Raw genomic sequence first — 15,339 nt, forward strand, 5'->3', positions numbered from 1 at the left:
ATCTATCTATCTATCTATCTATCTATCTATCTATCTATCTATCTATCTATCTATCTATCTATCTATCTATCTATCTATCTATCTATCTATCTATCGTTGCTCCCCAAGTGGACAGTTTGATTTCACAGACGTTTGATTTACTTGGAGTTATATTGTGTTGCTTAAGTGTTCCCTTTATATTTTTGAGCAGTGTATATCTATTATATAATAGATAATTATATAAGATATATAATATATATCTATTATATATTTAATAGATATGTATCTATTACATATATTTATTACAGATATATTACATATATTTATTACATAGATATATGTAATACATCTATTACATATATCTATGTAATATATCTATATGTAATGCATATATATATATGTAATACATATATCTATATGTATTACATATAGATATATGTAATACATATATCTATATGTATTACATATATATAGATATATGTATGTTTTTCAGCCGACGAGTTCTAGCTTCAGAGATTCAGCAGCTGAGATTGAGTCCAAAATCCGATGCGAGATTCATCCGTGCTGCAGTGAATCCGTCTCTCTTTATAGATATATCCTTCTTCTTCCTCACATCGCGTCTTTAGGAAACTTTCAAAACAAAAACGGAAGATTTGGGATGTATCTTACTAGTGAAAGAATTACATTTAAATAATAGTCTTTACCACCTGTGTAAACTTTGCTGGTGAATGTTATAACACATATACATTTTATAATATATGTTACATTGTTTAATTTCTAATATAGGCTCTTGTGTCAGATAATCTAAGTCAATGTTGGAAAAAATATATATATATTTTTTTGATTTACGGAATCTCAGTGAGCCTTCATAGCGGGGCTGAACCCGGTATTACACCAAGCACTGTAGCTAATATTAAAACGCGAAAGTTTAAATAGCAACTACACCTCGCTGCAGCAAACAGAAACAGGCGGGAAGGACCACATAGCAGTCTCATACCTTATCAGGAAATGGGACCATTGCACTCCGGAAGTGAAGGGGGCGCTATTTCCTATGTTATCCGCGGCTCAGAATAACTAATCTGGTTGGTTAAACCAGGGTTGCCAAACGGATGCAGGCAAAAATTCCCATTTTTGCTTTTACGGTGCCATATATATTATTCTGTGAGACTTTTTGTTGGCAGAGTCATATATATGAAAAAATAAGATGACACTATTTAGTCTATCAAGGTGTAAATTTTCCTTCAACTCTAAAATAAAATAAAACATTCATAGGATCACAATATCAATCATTTGTGCATATATTAAAACAGTTAGCATGCTATAGCTAAATGCTATCATTTAGTTTGGTTAAGAATAATTATTGTACCGTTACTAAATGACTTCTAATCGATGTTCCTAGGTGCCGGACACAATAACGCCTTCATGATCTCACAGGTTCAAACCGACAAAAAGAGGATGGATGCTCTCTGCTAAAATATTCCTTGCCATCCTCCATGTTCTTTCATCAAACAGTTGAGACAGAGTTGTTTTTGGTTTCTCTGTAAAAATGCTTATAACTGCCCATTAAATTAATTCAAGCATTTAACCATCTAGCTCCATGCTAAATAATCATCTTATTAACTAAGCATTTAGTTTGAATATGTGGAATTTGTAAATAAACAGCATAGGGAAAACAGGACCTTGAAAAATAAGCATTTTTTTACCATTATGACAGGCTAAATAACCTAAATTATTGCTTGTAATTTTAGACAGTGTGACTTTACAGTTTTACTCAATTTGATGGGTTGCTTAGTAAAATCCTTAAAAACTGATGAAACTCATGGAACTTTCAACCTAGATGCTCATTTACTGGCAACATTAAACGTTAGCTGGGGAAGCTAATGTTTCCCCAGCATGACATTACAAAACCTAATGTAATCAGCAGTGAGAAAGACTTTGGGAAAATGACAAAAACTTTCAGAATCAAAGCAACATTTAGTGCAGATACCATTAAGGCCACATTTCTTAACTTTGGCTTAAGCTCTTCTGTTTTTACTCAATGTTTCTGGTGTTCTTGGAGGCTGAGAAAAATAATCACTAGCAGTTATAGTTCATGAAACATAATCAATATTTAATATTTTCATGCATAATTAGAAGTTGGCTTGGATTCAGACAACCAGCAAGCAAAAGGCAATGTTTGGATGTTTTGTTACAGTTAAAACTAACATTTATTAAAAAAAAATAAACATTTGAAATCAGTTTTTAATTTTATTAAATGGACGCTGAAATGAAGCATTTTTACTTCACTTTATTGATGTTGGAGGGTCTCTGTGGGATGCTGTGTGTTTAAAGACAGAAAAGAAAAGTGATTTATTGTGTTTGAGAGAAAACATCTGCTGCCCCCTTCAGGCCAGACAGATTACAACAAGCAGCGTTATTCTACATCAGTTTTGTCTCATTGACAGATAATTATACACACTGTGACTGTAAGGACCATTGTAGACTCCAAAAACCGATATAAATATGAGCGTATGAACAGTCCCAGTGAATGGGTGAAGAAAAGGTTTCAAACACAAGTAGGTCCTCACAAACCCAAATTTAGGAATGTGGACATACATTCTGTTTTAATGTCTCTGGGAACCCTTTAAATCTGGAGCAACCCCAGATCCCTGAACTGAACCTGACCCTGACTGAAAGCCCTTTAACTCAAACAAGTGGGGATTGGATCTATCTTCCCCCACTCTCCAAAGCGTCCCACATGCTGTACGATGAAGACAGGTCCTCACAAGGATGGATGAAGTGCGCGCACACACACACATAGACACACATCTTTGGCAGGAAGCAGCTTTCTTAAACAAATGAGATGCTGCACAGTAAGGATGTCATCAGGAAGTGATGGAATGTGAAGGTGTTATAACATTGACTAAGTCTTCTGGTTATGTTTTCAAAGCAAAAGTTCCTGAACCAATCATTGGTGGTACTTTGTTCACTGAACGCCTCTCGCATCTTGAGTAGTCGGTACATAAATATTTCACGCTAAACTCAACTCTTCTTGATTACAAAAACTTTAGATTGTAACCACTTTCCTACTGTGTTAGTTTCCAAATGTCTCTCAGTCAAACCCACTCTGCCCTTGAGGATGTCAAGCAAGTTCTCACAATGCCTTCAGATCCAGTTGCATAACACCTGTAATGAATTTTTTGCAACTCTTTACCAGTCTTCATTCAATTCATAGACCCAGACTAGATGGTGAATGAAAATCCTGACAAAGCTGCAATTGGTGGCTCTCAAGTACCACCATCCTGCAACTTTTGGATGCAGCCATGCTCCAACACACTTTAATCAACATCGAGTCAAATGACCAGTCTTTTATGAAACGTACAGATATGCCATCTATCCATCATCTTCTACTTATCAGAGTTGGGTTACGTGGGACATCAGGGCCAGGAGCGAACCCCAGACATCCTTTTCCCAGCAACATATTTTAAGTCATACTGGGGAAGGCATTTGTAGGGTATACAAGATACACAGTCCTTTTGGTGAGTTCTAGGTCTTCTGAGGGGAAACCTTCCAGTGGGACAGAACCAGAAAACCTCTGAAGAGAGGCACTGAGATGGTATCTTGATCAGATTCCCAAACCACCACAACTCACTCCTTTTGATCTGGAGAAGTAGTGACTCTAGTTTGAGCATCCCCCAAATGACGGTGCTCCACACCTCTAAAGCAGAATACAGCCACCCTACAAGAGGACACCGATTCTGTATCCATGTCTCATGACCATAGGTGAAGATCAGACTGTAGCTGAACTGGATGACATGCCAGGAAGGTAATTCGGCCTCATGATTCAGGTGTATTGGAGCACAGATGCATCCAAAGGTTGCAGGAAAGTGGCACTCGAGGACTGGCATTGCAGACCCCTTGTGGAGAACTTGCTTCTCCCTTAAAGACCATGGTGAAGGAGTCTTGGGGATGTAGGCTGTCGAGTGCTGGGCATGTCAGCACTGCGAGTGCCTTTTCAAACTGGCTGTAATCCAGCCATGTTCTAATAGATCATGGAGTCTATCTTGGTCCTCATTCGGTGTGAAATTGACCCCCAGTAAGACCTCAGCCTCCCCAAGGGTTACGTCTTTCAGAGACTTTAGGTTTCATCTGTGAAATATAATTTCTTTACTGAAGCTCCCATGCTTGATACCTGCAGCCGTTTTTGTCTAAGCCACACTCTCTGGGTCTCATTTAATATTTCAACACTTTATTTTGGACTTTGAAGGCAACATTCTGGATTATGGCACATTGTTCCTCACAGCTGAAGAGATAAGTCACTAACCTCTGGGTATAACATGGATTCTAGGTAGAGTGGACTATAAAGGACTCAACTGTGAAACTGGCACAAATAAAATGGTGATTAATTCCACTTGGATTCAAGGTGACAGACAAAAGAAATTATTTTTAAAATGGGGATCAACGACAATGAAAAGAAAGGCAAAACTCACATTTATGATTAAAGCCAAAAGACTAATGCCAATTACTGTCCGTTCAATTGGCCGTCAGTGGGATTAATGAAAACATTATATAGATCTTTAAACATTAAAGCGATTTGGTGTATAATAAAACCTCAGACTGTACAGATTGATCATTTAAATCCTCTGATTTCTTACAAATGTACTCATCCACCTCCCGACATCCAGCCAATCAAACGACAGCTTCCTCACACAGAGTGAAGTCATGGGCCAGTTTGGTATGAGGTCATCACAGTGATAGACGAAGATACAGAGATCTCTCATACAAAATACAACCACAAATACCCATTAATATTAACGGTGATAAAGCAAACATTAGCAACACTGCCCCCCCTCCAGCGGCTTCATCGCCATCGGTCCGTCACATCTCTGAAGTCCAACGACGCCGTTCGGTTTCCAGACAGGAAGTCAGTCTGATCGTCGCCGAGTAACTGATGAACTAAAGATTACACATGGGCCGCGAACGCAACACGAGGTCGTGCAGAATCTAAGACACTAAAACAGCGGCCAACCTGGAGATTGACCTGATTAACCTCTCCGTATCACCACCACCGGTCCTCTTAGCTCCTCTACCAGACCTCGCAGGGCTTCCCGGTGTTCATGGGCGTGCCCTTTGGACAGTTGAAGTGGCGGCTGAAGTCCGGAGAGTTGGCCAGAGTGCCGATGACTCTGTATTTGGGGGGGCTGTGAGGGTCAGTCACCAGGCCCTCGTGAGCGCTCTCTGGTGTTCGAACCGAGCACCACACCTGAAAGAGAGACAAAGCGTTAGAGATGGTTCATAGGTCAGGACAATATATCCAACCTCAGATGACCAGCATAACTTGCACTTGTTTTCTGTTTGACTTTCTAACCTCTCACATTGTTTTTAGTTGAAATTGCCAACTTGGGACTAAACTTAATCCTGAACCAACAGGGCAAAACTCCAGGATCCTGTTTGTGGACTTAATTTCGCTCTTCAGCATGTCCTCCACCAGACGCTCACACTACCCGACTCCACCAGGCTGGGAGAATCTGCTCCTGCACAAGAACCATTAGGATACTCCAGGGGTCTGTTCTCTCCTCTCTCTCTGATTGGATCTCAGCGACTCGTCTGTGAAACTCTTAAAGTTGGCAGATGATACCTCCATCAGTCGGTGATGAGTGCAGACTAAAGGTGGATCATCTTGTCTACTGTAGATCACTTCCCGTTGTCACTAGAATCTGACCCTGAGATTGTCCGCACACAACGACGCTGTTCAGAAGAAGATGCAGCAGAGACTAGACTTTCTACAGCAACTCAAGAATTCAAATCTTCCACAGAGGCTGCTGGTCGTCTCCTCCATAGTCATTATTCATTATTGTGGTTTGGATCGTCCACAAAAATCATCCAGACTGCAGGGAACAGTCAGATCTGGAGAGAGGATCATCTGGACTGACCTTACCGCAATCCAGAACTTGAACTGGTCTAGTGTCAGGAAAAGGGCAGCTAGCATCACTGCAGACCCCACACATGTTGGACACAAACTGTGTAGTCTTTTACTTTTAAGGCAGTGCTGCAGAGACTGCAGCAGTCTCTGCAGCACTCAGCAGTCTCTGCAGTTTATACTTGTCTCTTAACATTTAAGAGACAAGGATAACCAAAGTCAAATTGCTTGTTTACATGCACAAACTTGACAAATAAATCTCTGTACATCTCTCTGAATCTCCTAACACAGAATTTCAATCAAATTAAGGACTGAACAACTGTGACTCCTTTCATTTTCAGTCAATCATTCTGTTGTAGATTTTTTGCCGAGTATCAATACCTGCATAACTCAATTTTACTAGAAAGATAAGCAAGTTTTTATTGTGTTTTGGAAGAAACTCACCTGAGCAAATCCTAGAAAGAATAGCTGGTCGTTAGTTAGGTTGACGGCAGGGAGTCTCTTTTCTTCTCCATTTTTCTGGATCCATGATCGGTACGCCTTAAGAAAAATCAACATCAGCTTGGAGATGATGCCAAATAAAAGCATGGACATTAATAAGAAAACTCAGCGGTTTGAGGTTCTTGTAGTAGGTACAGCTTGTGCGCATACTAACATGATAAGCTGCTTTCAGTCCGCCGTTGTCAGCAATGTTTTCTCCTAGCGTCTGTTTTCCGTTGATTGGCTCTCCGTTGACGGTGTAGTGGTTGTACTGTTCCACCATGCACTCTGTTCTCTGACGGAACGCCTCCACTGAGGAGTTTTGCCACCACGGCCTCAGGTTCCCCTCTTTATCATACTCCCGACCTGATGAACAAGAAGATGGTGTCAAATAGCCTGGTGTTGCATCAGAACTCTAAAACACAACATGCACTCTGAATCAACTTCAACCATTTCAGACTGAAACTCATTCTGGACCTCAGCATTGAGGGCTTGTTCTTCTTCCACAAGGACCATCCACGTTGCTGCCAATGGAGACGCACCAAACTTGACTACAACCCAAGGTATGAAAGGGTCCATGTGGCATGTTTGTCCTGTTCTAGTTCCAAACATCTTAGAATGGGGGTTTCCTCACATCTCTGACTTTCACATCATCCATCAATCTCCTCTGGGAACCAATAAGGACTGCAAGAAGGGAGGTCCAACAGCCGTACCCTCTTCTTCCTCAGTCGAGGGTTTGGGATGTGGTCAGACTTTCATTGGCATCTGAATGACCCAATTCTGATGTTTTCATTTCATGTATCCAATAGTTTTCAAAGTGTCTGCAGTCTGAATGGTCCTGTCAAATTCTATCCAACTTTTACGTTCTTGATGTGAGACATGAGTTATAATTCGTCACCAGAAGAAACCAGATGCAGTAAATCCAGGCACAAATAATTTATAATTATAATAATTATGAACTTAAGAAAAAAATCTCAATGACGTGCATCGGATCCCAATCCCACCACTCCTGGTCCATCTCCACATCCAAACAGACTTCTCTCCAGAAGCTGCAGTCAATGCTCCACTAAAGGCCGTTGCTGTTAGCTGGGCTCTTTTTACCCAGTTTCCTTCGTCTTGTTCTGATCTGATGACCATGCTGTCGGCTCCCATTGCTGAATAACTTTAGAAATCCATCCATTGACGGTAGCATCCATTATTACTTCCGTAAAAAAGCGCTGATGTGCGACATCTATGCTTGGTGGGTTTGCTTTAGAGTCGTGAACTGTTCACACAGAAGTCATATAATTAGTCTGATCGACCAAGCAAAAAACAAACAAATACAAAAATTGGTGCCAGGAAAAAATTGGAATTGAGCATCAAGTCCTGCAGTCCGGACATAACCCTAGTCAAGAAGTTTTCTCTGATGATACCACAGCCTGAATTGCAGGTAAAGAGATTTCTTTTCAACTACCATCAGACTGCTGAAGTGGAACATTGATCAACAAAACTGATGTGTAATTGCTTCATTATTTTGATGATGGCATTTGACAAAATGTAATGTTTATGCATTACAGTTTGTCAAATACATGATGTTTTTTATGAGGTCAAGCAATTTGATCTGTTGTTGCTGAAATGTGCTATAAAAATAACTGGACCAGCACAGAAATGTGCACTATTCTGTAGATCACAATGTTCTACGAGTCTGTCAATCATGTTCAAATATTCATTTCTAGAGTTTTAGGATTTAATATTTGGGTTTTCATGTACAGACTGGCTCCCTGTCCAGGTGACCCCACCTCTCGCCCAGAACGTTAGCTGGAGAGGCACTAGCAACCCTCCCGACCCCACTGAGGGACAAGGGTGTAAAGAAAATGGATGGATGGATGTTTTTATGTGAGCTTGTGCATTTCATCTGCACCGTCCGATAGGGTGCCAAATCACTCAACTTCCTAACTTTGGCCACCAGATGGAGCTATTCGTCCTTTTTTCTTAAATGTTTTTACTTGAACTCTACTTACATTATTAGGACGATATGCTCCGAGAAGCTTGTCAGAATATTAGGAATTGATAATAATATTGCAGTTACAGTCCAATCATGTCACCGTCTGGTAGACTTCAAGCTGGTCACAAGCCTGAGCTGAGATGGTTAAGAATTGCCTTTATTGAGATCTATCTGGATTCAATTAGCAGGGCCTGTACAGATTAAAGGGGGCTGTTATTTTAACATGTTAAAGCTGCTCATTTTCCACCTCGACCCAACTGTTCCCTCCAACTGCAAGGCAAAATCCAAGCTGCCTTTTCTATCCAAAGTTTTGGAGAAAGAGGTTTTTAATCGACTCCTAAAAGTTTTTAAAAACTCGTGACATGTATGAGGAGTTTCGTTTTTAATCTCAGCCCTTTTAACAAACATTCTTATAACTGAAATCAAGGGATTCTGACATTTTAGTGCTTTAGCAATATGTTCTGGTTAGAACATATTGCTATTAAAAGGTACAACTCTTTCCTGTGTGGGTCAGACCTCACAGGCAGGAGCCTCTCTGTTAATCTAAGGGCTTATTCTTCTTCCATAGGGCTCCATATTGGGATCCTCCCAATATGGCTGCCAATGGACACCAATGGCTAGAACCCAACCAGACATTAACCGGCTACAGTGAGATCTGACAATGGAGAACGGACTAACGCGTGTTTTGGTATCGTACCATGGATGCCCTTTTTCCTCAGTCTCCTCTTTTTTAGAGCAATAAAGTGAAAGGACAACGTTTGTGGAATATTTCTTAAGACATACAGGGCTTCAGAGAAGCCCTCACATCAGGTAGGTGCCCTTACCCTGATCATCAAAGGCGTGCGTAAGTTCGTGACCCATCACAACCCCAATACCGCCAAAGTTCAAAGCTCTGAAAAACAAAAACATTTCATTCAGTTTAAAATATTTCAACAACCAGAACTGAAATTCTGAAGACGGGTGGATGTGGAGGTAAACGGACTTGGGGTGGTCGTGGGCGTAGAAAGGAGCTTGCAAGATCCCGGCAGGAAAGACGATGCCGTTCTTAGTGGGCATGTAATAGGCGTTAACTGTAGGAGGAGTCATGCTCCACCTGCAGGAGGAGAAGAGGGCGAACTGGAGTTAATTCAATCTGTCTGGTTTCAAACATTCTTCATTTCTGCAGAAGCAACAGTGTGCTGCTGTGTTTAAGTCCAGTTCTTGACCAAAACATCAGGAGATGGGTTTACAGTCCGTCTTACAGATTTTCCATAGAGAGGCAATGCCTTTTGATTTTCTTGGCTCAACTGAAGTCAGACCCTGATATGATCACAGAACAAAGGCTCAATTCCCTGAAATGAGCCCGGTTTCACATCAGCACAATGCTTTGTTACCTAGAAACCCAAGAACAGGGTAGTGGTGACCCATGAGATGAACTGAAACTGTGACTCTTCACATCGTGTACATTTTCTCAGTCCAGTTCCCGCTCCCATTCCTGGCTGGTTGTGTTCGCAGCCGTTTGTCATGACAGATTTAATGCATATCAGTAAACAGTCATCTCCACTTAAAGATTACAGATACAAATAAGAATTAAATCAGTGTGTAGCTGCAGGTTTTGCATAAAATGGTTTTTTGTATTGTTCCTACTTTGCTGTTGACCTGGAGTCAGTCTCAAAATAAGTTAAAACAATCTGCTGGGAATGGACTCAGCCTACAAGAGCGTGTGCTCAGGTTTTATCAAGTTGCTTCCTGATTTTCGGATGGTGAAGCTACGTGGTTGGGTGAAACTGGGCGAAAGGAGGATCTGAAAATGTTCTGTGAGGTGCGTTTCTGGGTTACTGGTCTTTGTTGGGAGTCTTCCTCAGCTGGTCGGCCATCACTCGGGCTGAGAAGTTGTAGAAGTTCAACATGTTCTGGAAGAAGCTATCGTCCGACACATCATACTGAAACAGAGCCAAGATTAAGTAATGACACGTCTCCAACAGCAGGGGGCAGAGGAGGTCCACTTTAACATCTGCACCAGAACATGAGTGAGCCATGATCGGTCCCGACAGCCGTCACTCACCCCGTCGTAAACGTCGTCCAGCTCTTTGGGATCCAGGATGAACTCTGGGAAACCGATCATGTCGTAGATCGCGTCTGCCTGCCAAGAGACACAGACACCACCAGTCCCTTCAGGACATCATGTCTCCATGACAACAACTCATCAGGCAGGCGTCATCGAAGACATGTCTGAATGTTGTTGGTAATCCTAAGACTCGACCCACGCACCTTGTCTTTAGCAGCTTGTCGCGTCTCATCATCCATCCAACTGAGACGGTCGAGAGAGTATTTAAACGCAGAGCGGATCTCGTTGATCATCTCCTCCGCCTGGCGGGAAGAGAGCTGACGTCAACCAGGTGGGACCTCCTGGACCAACCAAGGCCAAGGCAACACAGGGACTTACAATCTCTTTGCTGTGCTTGTCAAACGTTGCCTTGACGAAGAGAGCGCCAAGAGCGAAGCCCAGAGTGTCGTCAGTGTTCCCGATGCAGGTCTGCCAGCGTGGGGTGCAGGACTGCAAAAAGATGACCAGTTACAACCGGCCGGAGCCAACTGAGGCCGACCGCGACCAGCTGGAGCCGACCGCGTCCGGGTGGAGGTGGGTGCAGCAGTTACAGGCAGTAAGAGAGAAAGGTAGGGGCAGCTGAATGATGTTCAGCCAAACCAGAGGTGAGGCCACGCCTGCCAGCCTCTAAGAGCCATTGGGATGCAGCAATGAAAGAAGAATCCAGTGTCCAAAACCAGTTTCAACAAAAACATTCTTCACTTTGAACCACAATTGTAAAAACCCAAATTAGACAAGAATTAGAGTCCATTACAGAAGACTATGCCCACTGATGGACAGGAGAGGACTGAAGAGACCGAGTGACTTCAAAAACCCAATTAGTGTAAGAGTCTGAACAGCCCAATCCAAGACCAAACCTGAAGAAGGTTTCATGATGAGAACCACCTTCAGGAAGACCAGTTGCCTTCCAAGGAAGCTTCAGTGATTCCCAATCAACCAGAGGAAGATGATCCTCAGGGCCTGAGAAAAACAGCTTCAAGAGACGTCGGGTTCAGCTGCAGCAGAAATGTAGGCCAGTGACCGTTAAGTCCAGCAGCAGACAGGAAGAGAGAGGAAAAGGTCGTCTGGACTGGTTCTCACAGGCTAATGGGGTAAAAGTGACCGTTTCAATTTAGGAACTAAACTTAATCCAAGGCAGAAACGTCCACCTTCAATAAGCAACTGAAACCCAGGGGAAGCAATGAGTGCTGAACAGATCCAATGTGAGATAAAGCACTGAACAAAATATCAGCTCCACCGTTGGCAGATTAGAGGAAATCTACCCACCACTGCTGAGGACTTTATTTTGATATCACCTGTCACAGTTTAAGAAGGTTGGAGCTAATTATTTACCACTGAATCAATAAACACCCTCTCAGACTTTCACACAACTGAAATTGGGTTTAACTCCTGCTTTCCACCAAGAGCAGAGCGGAACCAGTGAGAACCAGTTACAACAGGAGAGAGTCAAGTGTTCCCAGTAAATACAGAACAACTGGACCAGTTGGAACCATCAACACACACAGGAAACCACTTTAAACCAGTTTGGTTTTTCCAGGGATAAGGATTACCAACCGTGGGGATTCCTACCTCCATCTGGAAGAGACAGGGCCGTCAGCAGGTGAACTGAGCTCAGGTGAGGTGGCGTTAGCGTTAGCAGACGTACCTTCTTGGTGCCGTAGAGACTCTCCAGCAGTTTGTCCTGAGCGTTCTCGAAGCGCTGATCCAGGGTGGCGACGCCCTTCTGGACCAACGTCCACATCATGTAGTTGTTCAGCAGACTGGAGGCAGAAACAGGAGGGGGAAGGTCAGCGACTGAAACACCAGGTAGAGCAGCGTTTCTCAAAGTGAGGGGCGCAACCCTCTGGGGGCCGCAGGAGATGCAGGGGGAGGCTGTAAAACACTGGAAAATAATAATTGTAATCATAAATTTAATCTGTTTTTCAATCATCATTATAAAATACAGTTTAAATAATTTACTAAAGATGGAGATAGAAGTTAGTAAACCTGTATTGTCCCACAGAGGGGAAATTTAGGAAAACATTTTTTATATCTCCATCTTTCTGATTGGCTACCAAATTTATTAAGATGCTCCTCAACCTAGAAGTGGAAAACTAAAGTGAAGAGATTTTAAAAAAATGATGGGATTAATCTAAAAATATTACATATTTTCTTATCAAGACAAAATTAGTTGTGCTAAAGCTAAAGCGCTACATCAACACAGCACAACATGGTCTGATTCAACATCAGATTAATAAAGTCAATGTCTAAAATTTGAAGGTATAAAGCAGCATTTGTGCTAAATGGATGTAACGATAATAAAAGTTAATAAAAGTGAGAAGAAAAACCCAGTAGATTTAAATGTTTTGCACATATTTTGTCTGTGGACCAGAAGCTGGACGTGTGTGGTCTGGTCAGGGGGCCGGGCCCTTCCAGGACCGGCAGCTGATACCTGCGGTCCGTCTTGTTGATGAGCTCGGACACCTGCTGCAGGTACTCTCTGGCGTACAGAACCACAGGCTCGGTGTCGTTCAGGTCCAGAGGAGCCAGGGAGAACGTCAGGAAGTCCAGCCAGTCCACAGCTGGAGCCAGCAGCTGCAAAACAAGAGGCCGCACTCAGCACTGCGTTTCCCACGAGCCTCGGCTGCAGGGCGCCATGGAAACCAGACATGACGCTGATCCAGACTGCTCAGTAGTATGAGCGAGAGCAGACGGCGCCCCCCGCAGGCAGACACAGGTGTAAAAAATAATCCCCGCCGAGGCAGAACCTGAACGTTCAGGGAAAAAAACGAGAAGGTTTTCTGCCGTTTCCCACCAGCAGGAGGCAGTAGAGCTGGACCCGACTTCAGACAGGGCAGCAGCCCAGGGCTGCAGGTTTTTAGGGGAGGTGGTCGCACAGACTTATTAAAATTTTATTTATTTTAATTGTTTACAGATGGATGTTGTGCAATCAGCTGCAGGATGCGACTTATTTTAAAAAAATGAGTTGTACATATTTGTGGAACCCGTCACCATCTGTGATAAAGTAAAAAAAATGGCCGCTTGAAAATCAGGACGCCGTGAAATATGAGGAAAATCCCATCTGGAGGTTTTAACGCCATTTTAAGAACGACGCTCTGAACTGTGAAAAAATATCCAGGACATTGAGCGTTGATCAACAGCGCTAAGCCCCGCCTCCTGGCTCTGATTGGTTGATTTTGGTGCTTTTCTTCAGACAGCAGCAGCTCAGGAAGGAGATCAAACTTTTCACAGATCATTTGTCTCAAACTATCATAACATGGTTTCAGTTTGAACAAATGTGTAAAAACATTTTTTTTTATTATTATTTTTACATATTTTGGGATTGCTAAGAATGTAAACAATATTCAAGCATTTGAAAACTATTAAGTTATAATCAATATCTTTGGGAACAACGTGGAGCTACCGGCTACAACAGGGTTCTCAAAGTGGGGGTCGGGATCTCTGGTGGGGTCGCAAAACAACAAGCGGAGGGTCGAAAATCAAATGTCTTAAATAATGCGCAATGATATGCCTTCTAATCATTTTTAAAAATAAAAAAATCACTTATAAATACTGATAAATATCTACATTTATTTTTAAGTAAATAGAGGGACATTACTAGATGCACTTTTAGGGGTCAGATGCTGAAATGTGACGCAGTTAATCTCCCATTCATCCGTTCACACCTGCTGACGTAGAACATCATTTACATTAATCTTCTGTAATTTGAATTAATAAAATAAGTTATTTAGTGGCTCACATTCTTGTTAGAGGTCACATGACTTCTGATAGATAATCGATTGCAGTTGGTTTTTTTTCCCCCCTGAGCGGCGCTGATGTTTAATCCCAATATTCTGGATTATTCTGATGCAGGAAGCAGATTAAGAATCAAATCTGATCAGAATCTGCAGGTGAAGCAGCAGCAGCACAGTCCAAAACAACCAGACTGACTCCGGCTTACGCAACAAGCTGTTATCTAACAGATACAGGCGCATAGCAACGGCTCGTGGCAACAGTTGCCATGGAGACCCTGAAGCATCAGCAGGCCTGAAGGACGGAGGATGCAGCGCGGCGCGGAGCTGAAAACTCTCTGCTCTCCCATCAGATTAGAGATTAAATCCTGCAGAGATCAGAGGGAACAAACACGACCTTTGACCCCAACCAGCGGTGGCCGACACATCGCTTTTCACGGACACGATATCCGAACCGGATCAGAATTTGCTCTGTCACAAACACGAAAAAAAAAAAACATTAACTGGTCGAGTCCGACTTACAGCTGCTGAGAAAAAACTAAAAATAAACTGGATTATATCAGATCAGATCCACTGCGGTCCAAACTGAAGCCACAGGAGGGCGCTGGTTAACATTTATAGAAGGGGAAAGTTGAGTGGAAGGAAGAAGTCTGTTACAGCCTTCAGCAGCAAAATCCATTCCAGGATCTGGTTGAGCTTCAGCAGGACTGGACCAGAACCGCTCCAAAGTTCTCTTTCAGGTTATTTAGAACCAGTCAGAACCGGGCTCTCACCTGCAGCTCGGCGATGGTGACCTTGTGGTAGATCTTCTCCTCGTCGCGGCGCTGGTCCTGTGGGACGGTGATGTTGGCCAGCGCCGTCTCAAACTCCAGGATCTGCTGCATCTGCAGCTGGGTGGCGCTCTTCTCTCCGCCCAGCAGCGTCCCCAGCTCCACCATGTAGTCCAGGTACGCCGCCAGCACCTGCAGGGCACAGGCGGACCGGGTCACCGACCGGGTCACCGACCGGGTCACCGGGGATCACTGAACCACAGGCGGACCGGGTCACCGACCGGGTCACCAGAGATCACTGAACCACAGGCGGACCGGGTCACCGACCGGGTCACCAGAGATCACTGAACCACAGGCGGACCGGGTCACCGACCGGGTCACCAGGGATCACTGAACCACAGGCGGACCGG

General features: G+C 43.1%; 1 protein-coding gene across 3 annotated transcripts in view; it reads right to left on the bottom strand.

The window, feature by feature from the left end:
- Window positions 1–2,251: 2,251 nt before the first annotated feature.
- ece2b (endothelin converting enzyme 2b) overlaps window positions 2,252–15,339 on the bottom strand; it is a 27,178-nt gene continuing 14,090 nt past the window's right edge. For 2 of the 3 annotated variants that reach the window (XM_008426813.2, XM_008426815.2), the window contains 13 exons: window positions 14,933–15,121; window positions 12,860–13,002; window positions 12,074–12,188; window positions 11,998–12,003; window positions 10,768–10,878; window positions 10,593–10,691; window positions 10,387–10,464; window positions 10,161–10,264; window positions 9,325–9,435; window positions 9,167–9,234; window positions 6,534–6,724; window positions 6,323–6,418; window positions 2,252–5,221 (listed from right to left, as the gene is read on the bottom strand). In XM_008426813.2, the coding sequence (XP_008425035.1) occupies window positions 5,045–5,221; window positions 6,323–6,418; window positions 6,534–6,724; window positions 9,167–9,234; window positions 9,325–9,435; window positions 10,161–10,264; window positions 10,387–10,464; window positions 10,593–10,691; window positions 10,768–10,878; window positions 11,998–12,003; window positions 12,074–12,188; window positions 12,860–13,002; window positions 14,933–15,121 (1,488 nt within the window). In that variant the 3' untranslated portion in view covers window positions 2,252–5,044. The remainder of the gene's footprint in view (window positions 5,222–6,322; window positions 6,419–6,533; window positions 6,725–9,166; window positions 9,235–9,324; window positions 9,436–10,160; window positions 10,265–10,386; window positions 10,465–10,592; window positions 10,692–10,767; window positions 10,879–11,997; window positions 12,004–12,073; window positions 12,189–12,859; window positions 13,003–14,932; window positions 15,122–15,339) is intronic. The other variant, XM_008426814.2, reaches the window with a different exon arrangement.

Source organism: Poecilia reticulata, linkage group LG13, assembly GCF_000633615.1.
Source record: "Poecilia reticulata strain Guanapo linkage group LG13, Guppy_female_1.0+MT, whole genome shotgun sequence".
Classification (NCBI taxonomy): domain Eukaryota; kingdom Metazoa; phylum Chordata; class Actinopteri; order Cyprinodontiformes; family Poeciliidae; genus Poecilia; species Poecilia reticulata.